Source organism: Cheilinus undulatus, linkage group 18, assembly GCF_018320785.1.
Source record: "Cheilinus undulatus linkage group 18, ASM1832078v1, whole genome shotgun sequence".
Lineage (NCBI taxonomy): Eukaryota > Metazoa > Chordata > Actinopteri > Labriformes > Labridae > Cheilinus > Cheilinus undulatus.
The window spans coordinates 27,475,189-27,497,300 of NC_054882.1; the positions used below are offsets into that span (position 1 = coordinate 27,475,189).

At 42.6% G+C, this 22,112-nt stretch overlaps 1 protein-coding gene across 2 annotated transcripts in view; it reads right to left on the reverse strand.

The window, feature by feature from the left end:
- Positions 1–20,675, reverse strand: part of crim1 (cysteine rich transmembrane BMP regulator 1 (chordin-like)) — a 56,552-nt gene extending 35,877 nt beyond the window's left edge. The window contains exons 1-3 of one of the 2 annotated variants that reach the window (XM_041813299.1): positions 20,038–20,675; positions 11,959–12,120; positions 11,531–11,704 (exon numbers count right to left, since the gene is read on the reverse strand). In XM_041813299.1, coding sequence (XP_041669233.1) covers positions 11,531–11,704; positions 11,959–12,120; positions 20,038–20,335 — 634 coding nt within the window. In that variant the 5' untranslated portion in view covers positions 20,336–20,675. The remainder of the gene's footprint in view (positions 1–11,530; positions 11,705–11,958; positions 12,121–20,037) is intronic. The other variant, XM_041813300.1, reaches the window with a different exon arrangement.
- Positions 20,676–22,112: the final 1,437 nt, after the last annotated feature.

Sequence of the window (22,112 nt, forward strand, 5' to 3'; positions counted from 1 at the left end):
GTGACAGACCCAATTCAACAAAGGTCAAACCAATTGGTGCTGGTAGTCTCACAATTAGTGAAATTGGGATTGCCTGAGTGCAGTGAATGTGTCTCAAGTGATGGTAATGTAAAGACCCCTGTGACTGGAAGGTCCAGTTACTGGTTTATCAGTATTCCTGGCTACCAGTACACCATGAATACAAAAGAACACTCTTAGCAACACAGATAAAGGGTTATTGAAAAGTCAAAAACACATTTCCAAGGCACTGAACATCCCAGTCAAAGCTGGTGAGAGTGGCAAAGTGAAAGCCACTGTCAAAGTACACTCATATGAAATCTTAACTAGAGTTCACCAAAAGGCATGTGGGAGACTCCATGGGCAAGCTGAAGACACTTTGGTCTGATAAGACCAAAATGGGGCTTTCTAACCATCAGACAAGATGCTATTTTTGGCGGACACTAAACATTGCACATCACCACAAACATACCAACCCCACTGTGAAGCATGGTGGTGGCAGCATCATGCTGTGGAGGTCTTCTAGGCAGCTTGCCCTGGAAGGGTAAAACGATTATATAGGAAAGATACAGAAAAATCCTCGAGGACAATCTTATTCAGTCTGTAAGAGAACTACGGCTTCGGAGAAGATTTATTTTCCAGCAGGACAATGACCTGAAGCATACAGTGAAAGCTACACACAAATGGTTTAAAGACAACAAGGTGAATGCTCCAAACCTTGATCCAACAGAGAATTTGTGGCTGGACTTGAAAAGCGCTGTTCACCTCTGAAACCCATGCAACCTGACAGAGCTTGAGCAGTTTTACAAAGAAGAATGAAGTAAAATTGCAGTGTCCAAATGTGCAAGCATGAGTGAGACCTATCCACGCAGACTCAGTGCTGTGATTGCAGCAAAAGGTGCATCTACTGACTTGAAGTGGGTGAATATTCATGCAGTAACTTATTTATGTATTTTCATTTGAATGACATTACTTTGTAGAAATCTGTTTTCATTTTGACATTTAAGAGTTTTTTTGTCATTTTTTTGTCAAAAAATTTTATTGACCAGGACTAATCTATAAAATCAGTAAAAAGGTAAAACATTGAAGGGGCTGAATACTTCATATAGGCACTTAAACATTACTGTGCTTACGTCCAAAAACATGATATAATGTAAAACAGTCATCATTGTGTCGGACTCTTTTGACCACATCATCTTCTCACATCACACCCTGCCTCCAGAGAGCCCCCTCCTCAGTCCAACAGTCAAAGTCTCCTACATGTGAGGTTAATGGACAGGTACACTTTCTAGAAGTTTTCAGAAGTGCATGTATGAAGGTGTAAAGCAGGCTCAAGATAAACTCTGTGCCCTGGCCTGTTGCTCTGCTGTCATTGGTCTGTTTGATGTCTACCTGACCTAGATTCAACACTGAGTAGATGGGCTATAAGACTGTGACTGCTCTATTTTGGTGGGTGGGGGTTACATTTCTGACAGATGAAATTGAGGATAAGGAAATTTCTCTGGCTCCAGATAAATAGAGCAGTAGTGTGAGGTATCTGTACTGTACTGTTTATTCTAGCAACCTGGGAACAGTGAGGACAGCCACAAAGCTCTCATTGATAAACTTTGGAGCTGAATGGTGTCATAGAAAATGAGGGGAAAACCCCTAAATTAAGGGAGGCTACAGCCCTTTTAACGGTTTTTGGCCTCGTTCCTTTTTTCTGCAGTTAAATAAACTTCAGTTGGACGCTGTGATTGGCGAATGTTTTACTTCCAATAAAGTCTAACGCAGTCTGCTGCTGCTCATTTGAAGAGTGGTTTTGCATATGAAAACCAAACACTGTTTGAAGCCATAGCAAATACCCTGGGACGATCTTGCACAACGTTCTGCACTGAAAACCCTTTTTCTGTGCATTGTATGTTCCCCCCGAGAAGGCTGATTACTCTTTCACTAGTGATAATGGCGAGGGTTTGAGTGGGCTGGGAAAGCAGCTGGCAGACATACCATTGTCATTCAAATGAACTGAATTGCATCCATCTCTGGAAATGGTCCAACCCTTGCAGGTCCAATTAATACAATTTTCTAGCCGGTGCATTTATAAGCACAATAGGCAGGCAGAGTGGATGGATAAAGTCAGCAACAAATGGATGTTATCCTGTGCTGTTTGTGTTCATCTCTGAGCATAAATGGCTATAATTAGTGAGTCAGCAGCCGCAGAACCAATCTTCGCATCACAATGGTGGCCACACTCCAGCTCACACAAACACAAAAGGCCTGATTTGGTATGCTTGATAAATTCTCTTTGCAGATTAGAAAACATGTGCTCCTGTGCAACTGTAAGATAGCAAAGAATAGAATACCTTTGACCCTGGTGCACAACCTGCAACAAAACATACAATCATACCATCCAACCTGACGCTGGTTTTGGAAGAGGTGGGATACGGAAATTGCTTCATTACCACAGAATGGCCTCTTTTGTAAACAAAGCATATTTCTGGCATCTCAGCAGCCCATTGAAGAAAGAAAAACACCTCCTATCTAAATGGGCTTTTTCTTCTCTGCAAGCCTACGTACAAGGAGCGCAGTCTTTCCCGAACCAGAGCGGCTCAGCCAGGCAGAGGAGGCTGTGTTGACAGCCTGAGTTTACTCATGGAAAAAAAGCGCACAATGTGAGTTCTGTTCACCGACTGACTTTGGAAGCAAGTCAGCTGAGAACAAAGCTGTCTCAGTCAAGCTGCCCTCCGTGGGTTTTCTGGTCCGTCCTCAGGTTTTATAAAGTTTCTCCGCAAAGGGACACATCAGGGCCGTGCCTCATGTAAAGCTGTGGAGGCCTGGCCCCGTGCCCACCAGAAGTTACAGCTGAGAAAGTCAGCATTGTTGGCCATGTGTTTCAGCATGTGGAGCAGGTCTGGGAGGGGGTCCAGGCTTAAAGGCACACACTGGGAAGAAACACTGAGTGGGAACTTCACACTATGGTCAGAAGCTTGAGCAGGCCTGCAGCTGACAGGCCTTCATCTGCTGCCTCTTTGGCTAAATATTTGCAGATGAAAAACGTGATTTCGGCTGCTGTTGCAGCTGTGAAAGAGCATGTTTGGGTTAGGTAATGAGAATGTCCACATGAAGGTGCACAAAGAGTTTGCATAATTGTGTGCACAAAGCATGTGTGCATTCCACTGAAACACGCCCTTTCCTCTGTCAGATGGCCAATAAGATAAGGGGACTTGTATCTAAAGAGCCCACTCCTCAGACAGAGATCAAAACCATGCAGTCTATTGTTAGATGTGGCACCATATACAAATGGAAAAGAGGAATGTGCCCTGCTCCAAGGCACTGTGCATGAAGCAGTGGAACTTTTGTCACGTGCACTGTCACTCAAAGGACACTATACCTCAGAAATGCCTCAGGCATTATGTAATAAATGCAGAAACTAGTCTGTGGGAGACACTGGGTGAGGAAAACTGATGATAAGGCATTGGGGAATGAGTAATGCATGGATTTTGGCCATATAGACTTGACTGGAAAAGAAGGGATGATGATAAATGGAATGATTTGGCTTCAGCTGCAGTCACACTGTCTTTGATTGGTCAATATTCATGGTCAGGTTATGAGTTGAGGTTTTAGGTCTACTTTCAGCAAAAGGAGTGACGGTTTGAGTGAGACATTCAAGACTCTAGTATCTGTGTGTCTTGGCTTTCCCTGCTGGCCTTCTGCTGCCCGGATTGGTCAGCGGCTGACCAAGAGTGGCGGTCTGAGGTTGAGAGCAATCCCAGCATGCCTCAAAGGGATGCTCTTTGTCTCAATCGCCACACAAGAGTTTTGTTTCCTCTTTGAAATCGCAACCCACACTCGTATAAAATACACACACACTGGGAAACGAGCAGCTCGCAGGGGTACAACAGGGCCACAGAGCCACTGAGACGTCTCACGCCCCCGCCAGCGAGCCGCGGTCTGGCTCGTCCAGTAATAGCTCTACCACAAAGAGGTTGCAGCCGAGCAGAACTAACAGTCCTTTCACGAGTGCAGATTGAAGAGGGACGGGGGTGGCATAGGTGGGTAGATTTGTGGAAGCAGGGTCAGTTTGTGCAATGGCATCATGGTGGGCACAGCTCCCCTGCTGTGAACTTCCAGAAACCTTTGAGGGACTTTTTTCATCGGTTCTTTCTCAACTATCAGTAAATCTAGACCTGATTTGATCCTTGTCTTGGTATGGCATTCACCCTCGTTAATGCCTTAAATGGCATACTAGTCAACAGAACAATCAGAAATCTCAACCAATTGACCCCCATAATACCCACGAAAGTCAGAGAGATTATCATGCTGAATGCCATTAATTATTGTGTCCTTACCTAAATAATGTTCATCTTTAAACACGTGATATCAGAAGGGTTCTTGGAACTAGCCTCAACTCAGATCTAGGTATTAGAAATTGATATAACAAAGAACAACTTTTGCAAAAACAGAAATATCCTGGCACTCAAAAATAGTCCTCTTACAGCTCCTGTGTGGAGTTTTTGATTGTAATGAAACAAACTTAAAGTCATACAGATATAAGAGACAGACAGGGTGACACTGGGAGGGGCTGCTACAATGTTAATTCTGAGATCATAAATAACCCTTTATAGGACACTTATTTAAATACTTAAAAATTCAAATATTAGCCTTAGAATATTATTGGTCAGCATCCAACTACTTTTTTTACTTGTACACTGATTCGCAACAATTCCCTTATCAATGCCTTACTTCTGTGTGCCTTGAAAAACATGGTCTCATGAGAGGCAGTCAAGAACAAGAAAAGCGAAGTTGAGGAAGTAAACATGGTGGACTAGCACCAGATTGGACCTTCGTTTGCCTTCAGAAGCATTTATTCTTCGTAGCATAGTTTCACAAGGTGTTGGAAACATTCTACGGAGAATTTGGTCCATACTGACATGATAGCATAACAAGGTTGCTGCAGAATTATTGGCTAGAAATCCATGATACAAATCTACCGTTCCACCACATTATAAAGGTGCTCTATTGGACTAAGATCTGGTGACTGTGGAGGCCATCGGAGTACAGTGAGATTATTCAAGCTTCATGACATGGTGCCTCATCCTGCTGGAAGTAGCCATCAGAAGACGGGTACACTGTGATCACAAAGGGACAAACATGGTCAGCAACAATACTCAGGTAGGCTGAGGTGTTTAAACAATGCTCACCCTAAGGGGCCCAAAGTATGCCAAGAAAATATTGCCCACATCATTACACCACCAGCAGCCTGAACCATAGAAGGCAGGGTGGATCCAAATTCTGACCCTAACGAGACTTTTTGTAGCCCTCCATTTCCTGTTCTTAGCTGACAGGAGTGGAAGCCGGTGTGGTCTTCTACTGCTGTAGCCCACCTGCTTCAAGGTTTGAGATGGTATTCTACAAACCTTGGTTGTAACAAGTGGTTATTTTTGTCCACTCATCTACCGCTCACCGGATATTGTCCCTTTTTGGACCATTATCTGTAAACTGTAGCGATGATAATGCGTGAAAATACCAGTAGATCGGCTGTTTCTGCAACACTCAGACCAGTCCGTCTGACACTAACAACCACGCCATGCTCAAAGTCACTTAAATCCCCTTTCTCCCCATTCTGATGCTTGGTTTGGACTTCAGCAAGTTGCCTTAACCACGTTTACATGCCTAAATGAATAGAGTTCCTGTCATGTGATTGGCTGATTAGCTATTTGTGTTAACAAGCGGTTGAGCAGGCGTACCTAATAAAGAGGCTGGTGAGTGTATATATATATATGGACAATCGAGATATGGATATTGTTGACTTGTTCTCTCAGCTTTTGCCAGTATTGTCAGATTACCTAAAAAGTTTCAAACTTTTTTTCTACTATTCTACAATATCTGTCCACTTGTAAGAAGACTGCCTGACTTCTGTAGCATCCCAGTGCTTTTAAACCGTCAATATCTCCGAGCAGATGTTCATATTAAGTGATGCCATCTGTATGAATCACCTAAACTCTTAAATAACAAACAGAGCGCTGTTGCCTGTTCCTGTCAGTGAGCAGCAGCAGGGGAATTCCTCTTAAACAGCAGTTAGGGGCCTTATCATGAATGAAGTATGTAAACCATCTCATGGTGTAAAATTACCAAACACCTCTCTACCTAAACCACAGAGCCTGTACTTGACATGAATACCTCAACAAAATGGTTGGTCTAAGTTGTGATTTCCTATCTTCCTGTGTCTGGCTTCCCTCCTCCCTCTCCTACATTTATCACATCCTCTTTTCCTGCATGACGGTAATTCGTCTGGAGTACAATTTGCCTCTAATTGAGAGTTTGCAGCATCTTGTAAAGGTGTAATTAATTATATCCCACTGAAACAACATGAGGTAACATTAACACCAACTGCTATTAGGCAAAAAGACTTTTAACAGATCACAGTCAGTGAGTCACAGCGGAGGGATGAACCGACATGACCACTGAGTCAGAGAAAGTGAGAGGCTAAACTATTACCATGTGTGAGCTCATGAGTCTATTTTCTGACTGAAAAGGACTTTTTCAAGTGTGTGGACACTTTTATGCATGTGCAGACAAGTGTGATCACATTCTTCAGATGTAGGTTTGCAGGATATATTTGCTGTTACACTCTAGCAGGGCATGCTAACACACATCTTAATAACTGTTTGTATCCAAAGACAACGAGGGGTTGATGGAGCAGTCACTTTAAGATCCTAACCACAGCCCCGGCCTGGCTGCAGAGGAAGCTCTTCCTAGTGACAGACAAAGGAAATTCTCAGACGAGACATCTACACAAACAAGATAATTATCACACAGAGACACTCGCAGTTGCAGATGCGCGCTTAGATGCCCATATACATTTGTTTATCACACACATGGGATTTGGTGTATAAACAAATGCATGGTGCGCATATTTCCACATGCATTCATGCAAATACACACATGTTGCTTGGTTGGCTGTTGCTTAATGAGAGGCCATCAGAGGGGTGGGTGTGTGGTGCAGTGAGAACTCATAAGCTGCTGAAAAATGTTGTTTACAGTTTTCACTTGCGTTAGTTTAAACTGTCATCTGTTGGACTCTGGATTTGAGGTGAAGGAGTTACAAAACAGAGAGGACTAACAGTAGATCTTTCATTGTGACATGAGCGACTACAACAGTAAAACCTTTTACAAATACGCTTGATGAACACACTTCCTGTAAGCAAATGAGCTAAAACTGTAAGATGAGAAAATTATTCTATAATGGAGTGGCAACTGAACCTGAACGGTTACATTAAAACATGAAAACCCTCTAAATGGGCTTATTTTACAGCACAAACACTGTAGCATTTTCCTCCATTAATGTTAGGTAGGATACATTTATTTAGAGAGCAGCATTCATACAGTAAGCAACTCAAACCTTCTCCACCTTTAAACACTGCCCCTTGTGGTCTAAATAAAATGTCAAACATGGATTAAGCAACAGAGAAGGTTTTTGACCCTGTCTAAACCAGCTCTTAACAGCCTTTCTCAGAATAGTCCGTCTCTTTAAATGCTAATGAACCACTCTCTTTAAATATTGGTGTGCTGACACAAGTACACACAGCTGCAGGCAGAGATCTCTAAGTGGAGATACCAGGTGAGAGGCAGGTATCTCTATACTGACACCCACTGTGATGTCACAGTGAACGCAGATTCTGAACAGATTTTGCATTTAGACAGAGAAAAACCACACGCAAAAGACTGGGCTGACTAATTACACATCAGCAGATACTCTGGTACCAAAATACCCAAGCTTAGCACAAAAAATAAAAACGAGGCTTGTCTTCATCTGAGGCAATCTCAATGCAGAGAGATATTGAGATGAGATTCTGGAGTCAGTCTGGGACCAAACTCTATCCTCCAAGGTGACAATGCTCGCCCCCACAGAGTGGTTTCTATCAGAGACTACCTCCAGAATTTGGGATTGGAGAGGATGGAACTGCCTGCCAGCAGTCCTCACCTCAACCTCATGGAACACTTGGGCGTGCCAGAGTGACCAAGACGACCACATTGGATGACTTGCGACAAATGCTGGTTGAAGAATGGGATGCCATCCTGCAGCAGTGTGTGACCAGGCTGGTGACCAGCATGAGGAGCAGGTGCCAGGTTGCTGTGAATGGTGCTTACACACACTACTAAAGGCCGGCTCAGACTACACGAGTTTTTTGGTCATTCACGACAGCACCATGTCAGACTAAGCGACCAAAATCTTGTCCCGTCTTGGCCGACAGCCTGGCCACACTGCAAGAGTGATCCTGACTGCTCACCATATGCTGACGTCACCCCTGTCTCCACGACTGAGTGCGAGTTCACAGGTTGATGGGGGGGCGGGCCAAAGAGTGTCAATCACTCTGCAACAGAAGCACTCTGTATGATTGTAGCGGTCTGTTGCTCAAAAAAAGGAAAATAAGAAACAATAACGGACTGGATTATGGATAATAAGTATGGATGTATCAAGAGGAGGACAATATGGACTGGCTTATGCATGTGATAACGCAAATAAAATAAAATAAAATGTACACATTAGTTTTAGGGAATAAAAGGAGATAAAAGTGGTAAATCTTGTAAATGATGATGCAAAGATAAGAAGCGCATGTTCTCCTGTTGTTAGACGTCAGGATTCACGACGTTAACGTCAGGTCAGGGTGTCAAACTAGACGACGATGTACGAAAAATTCTGACATGCTAGTCTTGTTGAATCGTGGTCGTGGGGCATCTTGGACGTGTCGTTAATTATGTCACACTACAAGACCGTTAGTCATTCCCGACTCTCAAAATCGTGCCCAAGTCTTGACGATGAGCTGCGTCATCACAGTCGGGCTTCAATCTGGTTGAATTCGTGTAGTCTGAGCCGGCCTTAAGTTTACTGTTTATTAAATGAATACATTGTTAAATTGTCAATATGTACTGTTTCTTCAGACTTCAATCATCCAATCCACTAAACTCTAAACAAGAGTCAATGTAGGAAATAGCTGTTTGGTTTGGGATTTGGGAAATTTTTCATGGGTGCAACCCACATACTCAGCTCTGCTGCTCATCCCACAAATGCATGCTCCTTACAAACGTGGCACTATTTAAAAGGGAAATAACAAGGCTTTTCAACAGTGTAAGATTTACACCAAGAAGCAACCCAGATTTCCTAACTTTCTGTGCTAAGTTAATATACAAAAATAATTAAAAAAGAGATTTTTTTCATGAAATATCCCCTTTAACCAAAATAGGTTCTGTAAAAAAATGTACTCCAGAACACCTTTTGGAAAAAAGACTCACAGTAGAGAGCCTGGATTATAAGTTTACTTCTGCTAGATACTTGTTCATCTGCATTGTTCTGTAATACTCCATCCAAATGCTAAATGGCAGTAGTGCTGCATGATTAATCTAATCAAAACTGCAATCCTAATATCAGGCTATGCAATTACATAACCACATTTCTTATATTAAGTGGTGCTTAATGATTTATAAAAATGCCTACACAAAGGTCTTTAAGTTTGTAATAGTGACAATGCATTTGCATGTTATTCTTAAAAAATGAGAAACTTTTTCTTTTTTGGAAAGTAGTTCTTTTGAAAGCAGTACTGTAAAAAAAAAATTACCTTTATTACCTTTATTTTTTTGTATTTTTTTACCTGCATTTTCCTTTATTACAAAGAAAGTAGACCCATGATACCATTTATGTGTATTATTGTATTGTATATATATTGTAATACATTGGGTGTTTGGACACATCCACTTGGCCATTGGTGCCCCACAATGCATCATTTCTTTAGTTAAAATTGCCAATATTGGAATTTTAATTCTCTCAGCTCATTAAAGGCAATTTTGGTTACGTGTTAGCATAAGCTAACAAACTACATATACAGCCCAGTCCATCCGTAAGAAATCATCGCCCACCCCGGATAATAATGCACCAAATGCCAATGAGCAACAGTCTTCAGGCAAGCTGCTCTGCAGATATAAATGTTTGATAGTAACCTTTACTAAACACTAAATAATTTCAGAATGCATGGCACATTTCTAGCTATTCTGTTGTGTATCTGAACAGCTGTAAATATATGGCAAAGATAGGAAAGACTTTGAAATATCAAAGAGGGCAACACGTGAATAAAAACGCATGCAGCCACAGTCACATGCTTTGAACTTAATCAGTTCCCTACAGCTCCTGAGCTTATTCCTATAAGTTTTCAGTCAAGTTTTCTAGCATAACGACAGAAAAGCCTTGTCCAGTCTGTGTATGCTTTGCAGATGAGGTTTACAAAGCGTACACAAAGTTCAGTGAGTTCACTCAGGAGCAGCTCTGTCCTATTTTGCAAATGTCACTCAGGAGAGAGCCAGCACTTAGCACCCGTCTATCTAAAAGACACCTCACAGTCCAAATGAGGAGCTAAAGTCTGTGCCAATAACAGTTTTCACTAAGAGGTGTCAATCAGCGAGACGGCTAAGAGTGGAGGTAAACACAGATTACTGAATGAGCTCACATAGTTCAAGGGATTCTACTTTTTTTATCCCTAGCACAGGGTAGCCATTCATCCAACACTCCCCTAAGACTGTTTCCTGTGCCTGAGGATCTCCAACACTTCATATTTCAGTCATTACTCTCTTAACAAGTCCTTCTTGGGGAATGAAGACTTCTTTTTCTTTTTTTTTGCTTTTTGTCAGTCTGACACACCTTCTGTCTTTTACTCTTTTCTTTTTGTTGTCTTTACATCTGTATTTTACCCTTCCAGAGCTTTCTCAGCTCTGAGGTTGTCAACATTGGTTTTACTTATATTTACTAAAATCATGGCAACACACTCACAAGATGGTTCATACTACAGGCCAATTTGACCTGAATCTGACGTTTTTGCCCCTTTATGTTAATCAAATCTGTTTTTTCATATCAGTTTGAACAGCTCAAGTAACATGGATTCTGATCTTGTCACTTCAAATGACTTCATCAATCGCATATTTCTAATCCGAGCTACTATGAACAAGCTATCCTTGTTGAAACACCTACATAAAGTTCTGGGAATTTTATTGGTTGGCAAGCTCTGCCATGTAAAGCATGTGCTATGCATTATGTGGCAGCTGAGCACAGCAAATGATCTCCCATATAATTATCAAATATTAAATCTCAGCATTTCCCACAAACACAAAATTGCCTACTATGGATTCAGAACATCCTACATACTTGATTTGATGCCATACTTGGTATGGACCACTTGAAAGTATGCCGTTTAAGACACAGCTTGTGACTTTAAAGGGCTCCTTGGTCTCAGATTAAAGATAATTATCATCAGGGACATAGTTTTTATTTCTCAGCCCCAAAATGATTCTTTTGGCAGAGGAACTTTCTCAAGAGTTCATCTGAGAAAGAGAGTACTGTTAACTTGAGCTGCAGAACACCTAAGTGAAGTTATGAACTCTGTAGTTATATAATGTCAGACTCAGTTGAAAGGCCTGCATCTTAATGCTAAATAACATGAGCTGACTAAAGCCACTGTTGGGCTGCTGTGTGGTTGTCTGTTCCAGTTTCAGGTCATTTGAAGGTTACCTGCGGCTTCCTGGCACTGGCTGCGGTTGATGTAGGCGAAGTGGTGGTGGCAGCTCTGAGACTCACACACGCAGCCCTCGGCGGTCAGGTTACAACCAGAGAACATGCAGGCCGGGTTGGATGGTCCCACATACTTCTCTCTGTGTCGGTCCCGATGCTCGTGCCTGCGACCCTCTGACATCCATCCGCAGACACACAAACCACCGTCATCAATGAGTCACAGACAATGGTACCACTCAAGGGTGAGCAGGGACCCACTTGACAAAGCTTCAGCATGTGTGTCATCACTATGATATGTAAGTAGCATTAGTCACCTCAGAGCCACATCTGTTATGGATTAGCTCCCCTCAATAGACAGCATTATTCCCTCTGAGTCTGATGCATCTGTGTTTCAACATACATGTGTGATTGGCGGGGGCAGTGCTTACCTGATTTTCCAGCTTTCATGCAGGTTTCTTGGTCTGGGTAGGCAAAAGAGCCCAAGCAGGAGTGACGGGCATCACACACACACTGACCTCCAGCTCGGTCGCAGCCTGTCATCAAAGGACAACGCTCATCCTCCAGACCAGCCTCTGGGTGATCAGGCAGCACTACAGAGGGAAAAAGAAAGGGAAAGAAAACTTTTAACTTGGGCTGTTTTGCCAATGTCACCCATTTTACTGGAAATAAAAGGAGATTGGCTAGAGTTACAGATACAACGTAATCACAAGCCCAAAATGTGCCAGTAACCTAGATTTGTTTCCCAAAAGTGTAATGAGGTTAGCCAGCTTACAGGCTATGTTGCAAGACATGGCCCTGGCACCAACATTACTGAAGTGTCCAGTGTATTTCTGGGCTGCCATCCCTCCCTCCCTCCTAGTCCTGCCACGCTACTTCAGCCATTGAGCCCATTTGTTTGCTTTTGTTCCACAGCATGGGGCCCTCCCAGGGATTCAATCTCTGCTGGCTGCTGGAACGCCTCTTCTGTACCAAAGCCACTCGCACCATACCCACATATTGTTCCTTCTTCACCCAGCAAGGCCTATATACCCCCTCGGATGGCAGCTTGGGGCTTATTCCAACTTGGATGAAACCTCACGATAGGAAGGAATGTGTCCTGTTAGTGCCATGTGAGCTAAATAAGCAGCAGAACCCTGGGATTAAAGGGCCCCAACGTACACATGGTCTATAGTGTTCCTTTCACATGCAAGCATGAATAAACACATGCATATACCCCCAAAATTAGCCTCCTTCACAGTTGTCCGATTGGCTAAGATTGCCGACAGGATAAACAGGATGAGACACACTGTGACACTTCTACCCAAGTGTGCAGACAACATAATAAACAAGTAGAGACTGTCATAAAACTCTATCTTCAGGGCCTGTGTTCTTTAATGGCTTTATTTGAAGGGATGTATCAGGATGTTCAGGATATATCCTGAATCGGCTAAGAATCAATATAAACAAAGTGGGACTTAAATCGATACAGCCCAGCTTGTGTATCAATTCTCTTTAAGGATATATATATATATATATATATACACACACATACAGTGCTTAACAATTTTTTTAGACCACCTGTCATATTTGTCTCAAAGACCATCCAGCATCATGAAGTGTTTTAATGCGGACTCTTTCATTTTTAGTGAGCTCTCCACGTTTTGCCATTTTGAACAGGAATGAGGGATTTCAAACTGAATTCACCCAAATTTGAGCCGGCTCACTGGGTTTCTCTGAGAAGTCAGAAATTAATCAAGCATAACATTTAACCACTAAAACTCATTTTTCTGATCAGGAATGCAAGTAAATAACTGTAATTTGACATATTAATCAAGAAATATTAATGTGCTTTACTAATTTTTTTCAGATTTTTTGTGAATCAGTAAATTTGACAGTTCATGGATAACAATAATAATTACATTTTAGCATTAAAAATATTATTTTGGTTAAAGAGATTCTACATATTAGTGTATTAACCATTGCAGAAACATAAAAAATGATTTTGGTAATTGCCAATGCTGTTAATTTAGGGTAGCTGTGGCATAAACCTTACTTTGGCTGGTGGTCTAGTAAATCTGTTAAGCACTATATATATATATATATATATCTCCTTACAGAAAAATCAGGACTCTAATTGTATCGTGGACCCAGAGTCAGGATTCATATTCACCTCCTTGGATATTTTACATTTTTTTTTACTTTATGAATCAATCACGGTCAATATCAATTGGCTTTTTTGACAAAACCAGTAATTCTTTTGTAGCCTAGATAAGATTGTCCTCTGGGATTTTCCTATATTTTGCAGCATTCATTTTACCCTCTACTTTTACAAGCTTTCCACAGCTGGCTGCTGAGAAGCATCCCCACAGCATAATGCTGCCACCACTGTGCTTCAAAGTGAGGATGGTATGTTTGTGAAGATGTGCAGTGTTTGGTGTTGGACAAACATAGTGTCTTGTCTGATGGCCAAAAAGCACCAGACCAAGGAACTTTCTTCCACTTGGCCATGGACTCTCCAACATGCCCTTTAGGGGAACTCTAGTTTCACTTCAACAGTGGCTTTCTCTTTGCCACCCTACCATAAATCTTTGATCAGCTGCTGAAGCTTGTAACTCCTTCAGAGTAGTGATAGGTGTCTTGGTGGCCTCTCTCACTTGTCTCCTTCTTGCGCGGTCACTCAGTTTGTGACTGTCTGATCTAGGCAGACTTACACATGTGCCATATTCCCTCCATTTCTTGATGATGGATTTAATTGAACTCTGGGGGATGCTCAGTGCCTTGGAAATTTTTGTATCCATTCCCTGACTAGTACTTTTCAATAACATTTTCTCTACGATGCTTGGAGTGTTCTTTTGTTTTTATGGTGTAATGGTAGCCAGGAATACTGAATAAACAACAACTGGACTTCCAGACACGGGTCTTTATCCTACAATCACTTGAGACACATTCACTGAACTCAAAATTGTGAGACTACTAGAACCAACTGGCTGGACCTCTGTTGAAGAACGTCAATCACTTTAAAGGGGTGAATACTTTATGTAGTCACTGTATTAATGCTGTTCCCCACAAGCTGCAATCACCTGTATTGTACTGGCATACGGTATACAATGTTGTCACATATTTGCTTGACATATCATGATATCATTTTGAGGCTATAATGCCCACCCCTAGTATACATACCTGCATAGTGAGGGGATAGCACAACCTTCAAAATGGATTGGATTTCCATTCTCAGTTAGGGGTTAGAGGAATAATGGGATAACCCAAAGTGACTGAAAACAGTTGAAAATCCATCCATGCCATTGCTTTACAATGCTTTAAATAATAATGAAACACAAATGTTGATCCAGATTCATTTAAAACAGATTTTTACAATAGGAAAAAGGCCCATTGGACAACATTTTACTGTTGAATTAAATCAATGTGACTGCTTCAGAAAGCATCCCTGCAAACACTTCAGCCTCAGTCACATCCTCTGTAATCGATAACTCTTCTGTGATGGATGACTGTCAAGAGCACTACAGTAAACAGCAGCCTGTGAAAGAGGTGAAGGTGCTGTAATGGTACTTTTAACCTGAGACAGCCTGTGCTGTTAATAGTTCTCCCAGACGGCCAGCGAGACTGGCAAAGCACAAGAGGCCTTTTCAAGAAAGCACCAAAATTTTCCCTGTGATTTCCTTTCACCTGAAAATGATCCTCAAGTCCACATTTTTTCCATCCTGAGGCTTTCCTGTGCCTGGGAGGGTGTTTTCATTTAAGGTGGTGGTGGCAGGGGTGCCTATCTGTGTGGGGGCGCTAAATCTGGCATTAAGGAAAAGGGGTAGAAGTCAAAACAATTAACCCAAGGTTTCACAGTAGAGATATTGTCCTGTTCATTTATTTTTCAGCCCAGTTACACAGCCTGCTTTAGTCTAGACCCCTTTAACTTGACTCTGGTCTGGTCCAGGCTGTGCTATCTATTATCTGGCCTGGCATGACTCTAGCCAAAGACTATGGCTTCATCCCAGGGGATTCCTCTCTCAGCTACGAACACTGCTTGTCTTGGCATCCAGAGCCAGGATGGGAAAGCTGACCTCTAGAGGCCCTCTGGCTGATAGCGAGCTAAAAAGGAAGTCTTTGAAACATTAGATAATACCGGAGGAAAGGAGAAGTAGAAGGCATGTGAAAGAGTGCAGCGGACATAACGTCCCTGTACGACTGACATTCTGTTACGTGGTATGTTAAGTGCCTCTAGAGCTCGGGGAAAGTTGGCGTGGGAGGACAGACACAGAAAAACAATGAGAACATCAAAACAAGTCATTTAGCTGTAAAGACAGGATGATCTCATGTGACTGACAGAGACTGAGCAAACACGATAAGGTGAAAGACAGATGTCTTTATCTCAGAGCAGGTGCCTGTGTTCTTACAAGACAAACACAAGACTTAAAATGCAATTTGAAGCAACAACATTGCTTCCTCTTTTAGAGGACGTATTTTTGTCTGCTGCAGGCTAAACGTGAAATTGCTTCATGAGAATAGCTGAATTTAATATTGCAGGAAATTATGTTCTGATACCATCTTTCACTTCCTTTAACTGATCCCGGTACTTAGCCTTGAATATTGGCAGATACTGAGTACACTGCTGATACCAGTGTGAAAAAAAAAACATACAAAGTCTCTTGTAGCTGTTTACTAAATTTGAGAGGGATTTAATGAATGTCCTCAGAAGAGGTGAACCAAGAGGGACCCCTAGAAAACAAAACATGTTTTCACTAATTCAATCAAAATGGTAGACTTCCTGTTGAGATTTTGCCCCGACATTAACAGCATTTTCTTACAGAGCTGCCTGCCGAAACGCATCCATCAAGGTGAAACCTTAACCTTGCACAACTGAATGACTGGCCATATTTCATGTCTGCCATCTGGCAGGTCCATCTTGCAAAGCTGTTGAACTGAAACACTTGCTCCCAGTCAGAGACTGGCCTGACCAATCAGTGTCATTTCAGGTGAAAGACGCTGTAGCTACAGGCGTGGTTTAGTTGTACCGTAAGCCTATAAACAATGGTGGCCTGTAAGGAGAGATTAGCATGGATGCTATGGATGTTGGACCACATTTCTTTGCTAAAAGAGCAAAAATGCACTGAAAGCTTTTACTTCTGGAAGAGATGTTTTCTCCTGAACAGCTTAGGAAAGAGTTTGAGTTAACAACTGGCCCCACTGGTGGTGAACAACAGTAATGACTGCCTGTAGAGCTTTGGAGCTTTTCCATTACATTGAAAGGCTTGGCTCTACTTGGTTTGACTCAGCATGGCAGGGGGATTTGCTGTCCAAGACAACCAAGAAACCCATTTAAGGGCGTGTGTAGAGCTGATGATGTGGCGTTTTGAGTTATTCACGTTAAATATCTGCGCTTCAGTAAGGACTGTTTTGTTCTGCCAGAATAACAAGAAGAAGCACCCGTTCTACTTCAAAGTTTCTCCTTTGTCTTCAACTAGTAATCTGGCAGGTGTTAGAAAGATTAATTTGCTACTCAAACACATCTGTAACATGTCTACAAAGACCCAAACCACTGTGATGTCACAGTGGTGCACTTGGGCCCTGCTCTTCTGGGCGCAGCTCAGAGTAGCCCAGCACGGCTAAACTGATGATGGAAAAGGAAATCAGCTTGCTTCAGACCGGCGAAGCCAAAAGTCATAGTGGAAAAGCCCCACTTTGCTCCCTGCGGTGGCACCAACCGACTACGTGAAATGTTTTGTTGCCTGTAATGTATGTGACAGACAGAATGTTGGTTCAGTCACTGCCTATGGTCTGTTGCCCAGATGGATGTGAACACAACCCATACCATGGATATGTGAAACAGTCTTCTCTGGCGTGTCAGATAGACTGTTTCACATATCATATTGAAAATTGCAGAAGCCCAAAATTGTGGTTTAATCCAAATTTTGATTAACTGCCCAGCCCTACTCTATATCAGTGAGAGCTCAAATGTACTTATACTTGGTCTGGAAAAATGTGGTGCATCCCTACAATAAATCTGTCTATGCAAGATTCACCATCTTCTCTGTTTTTGTCATCATGATACTGTGTAGTCTAACAGTAAGTTGTATGAGGATGCATGAAGGTGATGTATTACTAATTCCCCCTTATCATCTTCATCTTAGGGTGGACGCGCAATTTCATGGCACATATTAACTGAACAATGTTTTGAAAGCTCTGATTTGATTCCAGATTTTAAGCCTCACCAGGGTCAAACCTAACTTTGCAAAGCAGATTGATTCGCCTGTTTCCGTGTTTCTCACTGGCGAAATCCATCTTGCAAAGCTCCTGTCTTAACAGTCTGGGCCTGGTTAGAAAGTGACAGGACCAATCAGTGACAAGGGGCAGTACTTTCAGGCGTGGTGGAGTCCTGACGTAAGCAAGCAGCAACAAGAAGCCGGTGCAGTTATGGCAGAAGATATTAGCGTGGATGCTGCTAAAGCGCCAGTTTAATCAGAACTTGACAACATTTCTTCATTAAAGGAGAACAAAAAACAGCAGTAAGATGTTTTCTATTCAAAACGACAAATGTCGAGTACTGACATCTTTATAGTTGCCATGGTTAGCGTTATGCTGTTGTATATGGAGTTTATTCCTCGGTAGCAGCTATGATGTCACGTGTTCTGTTGCTCTGATTGGCCTGCAAAGATGTGACAGGACATTCATCCAATCACCCTCTGAGTTTTTTTTCAAAGGCTCTGCCCTTTCCCAAATGTTGTCTATCAGTGGTTTTCCAGATGGATGTGTGAAACACATCCATCTGATGTGTCAGGTTAGGTTTAACCAATCCAAGGACCAAATTCCAGGTATTGTGTTTGAAAAGCCTGGGTTTTTGCGTATTAATCGTTTATAAGTAATGTGATGTCATCGGAACAAAGCCTTCAATTAAACGCTTCCACTGTTAAATGATATCCAAGTATGTTACATAACATTTCCAGGTCAAAATGGGTGTAATGGGAGATATTCCAACAATTTTTCAACCCTTTAAGCATCAACAGTCTGCACTGCATGATGACACATTAACCCTTCTGTAATATGCAATGTGCCACCTAGCATTGTCACCTCTCTCTCAACACTAACAAATTATGACCACCCAGAAAATCCAAACTATGAAAAGAAAAGCAGGGGATCAGAAAGCGGAAACATTTACCCCCTACTCCTGATTGCGGGTCTAATCACTTTAAGACCCTTGCAGCTTGAGGAGGGAAATCTGGGATCAGCCTCCAGCAGCCTGCCTACTGTGGCCCCTGAAAACACACTGGGAGGTGTTGATTTACCCCCACCTAGACCCTCTGGGATATTGAGCTTTGTGTGTGTACGAGTGTCTGATTTAGGGGTCAGCGGTGCGCTTCGAGGCCTCTGGAGCCACAGGAGCTGAGGCACGACTCAATCAGAGGAGCCATTAGGTCTCCGGCTCATTCCAAAGCTGTTAATTTGCAGAGATGTCCTCCAGACGCAGGTACCTGAGGCACAATCAACAGCAGCAAAGGTGTCTCCTGGGATGGCTTGGAGGCTTGAGACCCTGGTGGAGCCCTGACTTTAGACCACCCCACAGATGGATAGAGCAGGGTCAGGGGATCCAGACACCCACAGGGAGCTGCTTTTTTTCTGCTACAGTCATGTCAGTCCTTTTCAATCATCCAGAAACTAGCAGGAGACAGTGCAGGTGGAGAGGCTGGGAGGTCCTCCTGGTGGTTATTTGTTCCTCAGGGGACACCGTTGCTACCTACTTCATTCACCATGAGGAACCTGACACCCTTTACGTTTCTTTGAAGTTCTGAAAGTTGCTCAAATTGTGCGTAAAATGAGCACAAAGCTGGTGTAACAGCTCAGCTCTGCTTGGCAGGAGTAGAACAGAGCAGCTCTGTGGATTCATGACTGAAAATCTGCAGGGGACTTTTGCAATCGTGCTGTCAAACTATTACGTTTGAGTTACACACTGGAGGCATGGGGTGTAAACACCACAGACAAGAAAGGACAGCATATTTATTATATTACAGCATGGTCCAAGTTCAAAACACAATCATCATTGTTGTCACGCCATGGCTTGCACACAACTTTGCCCTCACAGACTCAAACAGGCACTTTTGTCTTATCTTATCCCACTTCTCATTAAAATAAATCTGTCTTTGAGTTGTAAAGCAAACAGCAAACAGCCCACTAAAGCTGAAGGGCCAAATCACTGCTGCCAAACTTATTGTCATGCCTCCAAGCTGAGAGTGAATGAAGCTTTGAGGAGAAGAAAGCGCAACTGAACATGACTCCTCTCCTGGCAGTCAAGAGCCTTTCAGACCTGGGGAGCTGCTGCAGGCAGCCGGAGACAAGGTAAACACTGACAGTCTCTTCAGGCAGGACTTAACTGACATTTCAAAAGTCATACCCTCAAGCCACTTCAGAGAAGAGGACTGAAAAGACTTGACACCTACATCCCTTTTGTTAGAGTAGATCATCAACAGTGTATTTCACACCTCGTCAGTGCTAAAAGTACTGATTCATTTCAGGCAGGTACCCACCTTTACACACTCCAATCTCTGGGATTATGGCTGCTCCTGTCTTGTTGACAGACGCGCAGGTCAGCCCCAACGAGCAGTAGCCGTGCGCCCATTCCTGTCCCCCGCAGGTCTCCCACTCCAGCCGGGTACACTGGTCACAGCAGCCGCACGGATCCCTCGCCAAGGTCCGGCCACTCTCGCAGCTGTGCGGCGCTTTGACTGGACATGTCCGGAGGTTACACGGCATGCACTCGTGCGCCGAGAGCGCCCGTACCAGGAAGAGGACATTCAATAACACAACGGAGCACTTGCTGAACATGTTTCAGGACAATTCTGTAAGTTCCCACAGAGAAATAGTCCGCTTCCTGTAGATTGTAAGTTATCACATGAACTCTCCAAGATTATTCCAAAAGTTCCGAAAGTCTTCTTTAAAGTTTGTTGATGAGCCTCCAGCTCATTACCCAGCAGCTCACTTCAAAGGCGCAAAAAAATACCACGAGACTTCAATGTGCGGATGGGTTTCAAGTGGCAGCAATATCCAGAGGTTCAGTGTAAGCAGGTAGACGCACGTTTCAAGCGTCTCATGTGGTTCTGTGAAAAAAAATCCCAGAGCGACGCTGTGGACGTCCACTGAGGCTCGCTGCTGCTGCTGACAGCCACGCACGAGAACGCAATCTGACTCTTAAATTGACAAGCAGGCATATAGAAATTAGCGGTGCACCCCTCCCCCTGACTGACAGAGGAGAGGACCAGTCACAAGGAGGGAAAGGAGGGAGGATTTAAACTGATTTATCCCCGCTCCTGCAAATCGTCTCTGTGTTGCGCAATGATGCAACTTTAAATACTTTGGGTGCAAGTTGACTTTTCTGTTTGGTGTTCGTAATTTTTCATCTTAGCAGTGTTCTTTAAGATTTAAACCGGATATTGTCAAGCGTTTTTTATTTTTTGCTTACAGTTTCCAGAATTCTTTAATCATTTTTTAATCATAAAATCAAATGCCTTTCCGTTTTTAAACCGGATGTTACTAAATAGTCTACCATAATGATAAAGTTTTAATGTCTAAATTTAAAACAGGCAAACCTGACTGCAAAGAAGCGTGACCTGCTCATGATGCAACCTTTTTTTAAGGTAATATAACCTCATATTATGATGGTGAAACATTAATAAATCTGGCTATGAAACAGACTGTTAATAATGTTGGCAAATTAAATCATGTGGGGACTTTTGCAAATCTGAATCCCCTGCCGTTGGTTAAATCTGAAGATTCCACCTAAGACAGTCTGGCTGCAGACCACAGCTCTCAGAAAACCCTCTTTGGAGACCACTGACTCTGGCTCTGTCAGGATGGAAACACACGCTAAAGCTTTCAAAATAAACATAATTAAACTTCTGGTTGGGTTAGTGGTGGGTTAAGGTAATGCTTAGGATAACAAAAGGTTAAAACCTAAAAACACAGCTTTTAATAAAGCTGACAATCTGCTAAGAAAAAGCTTGTCCTCCATGAAAACACTAACGCAGCTAACATAGCTAAGGCTGAAGCTAACAAAGCTAAGTTAGCTATGTCAGTTAGCCTATAGTGGTAAAATGGCTCCGTTAGTTTATGCTACATTTGCTAAAGCTTATATTGCTTACTTAGCAACATTATCTTAAGTAGTTATGTTAGCTACCTAGCTAGTGCAGCTATGTTATCTTTAGCTGACAAAGCTAAAGCCAGCCACTATTGCGTTACTACTTCTAAAAGGGGTCTTGACACAGTTATATCCCAGATAAAACCTCTGACCTAAAACAGCATGTCCAGACTGGCAATCCAACATCCAGTCACTATATTAGCATTTCATTACAACATGTACCAAATGAACATTAAATCAACCACATTAACCATGATCTTGTTAACACGCAATTCCAGTTCCTCTGAAGAATGCTGCACTGGGCTCAGCTTCAGAAACAGATCCCCCAGGTAACCCCTCATTTCCACTAATGTACAGCTATGGAGTCAATGGGATGTGCCTACAAATCTTCACTGCTCTGTTTTTTTTTAAAATCTGGAATGTGGCACACGTTTATTAAAACAACTGAATTTTTGCGATGGATATCTG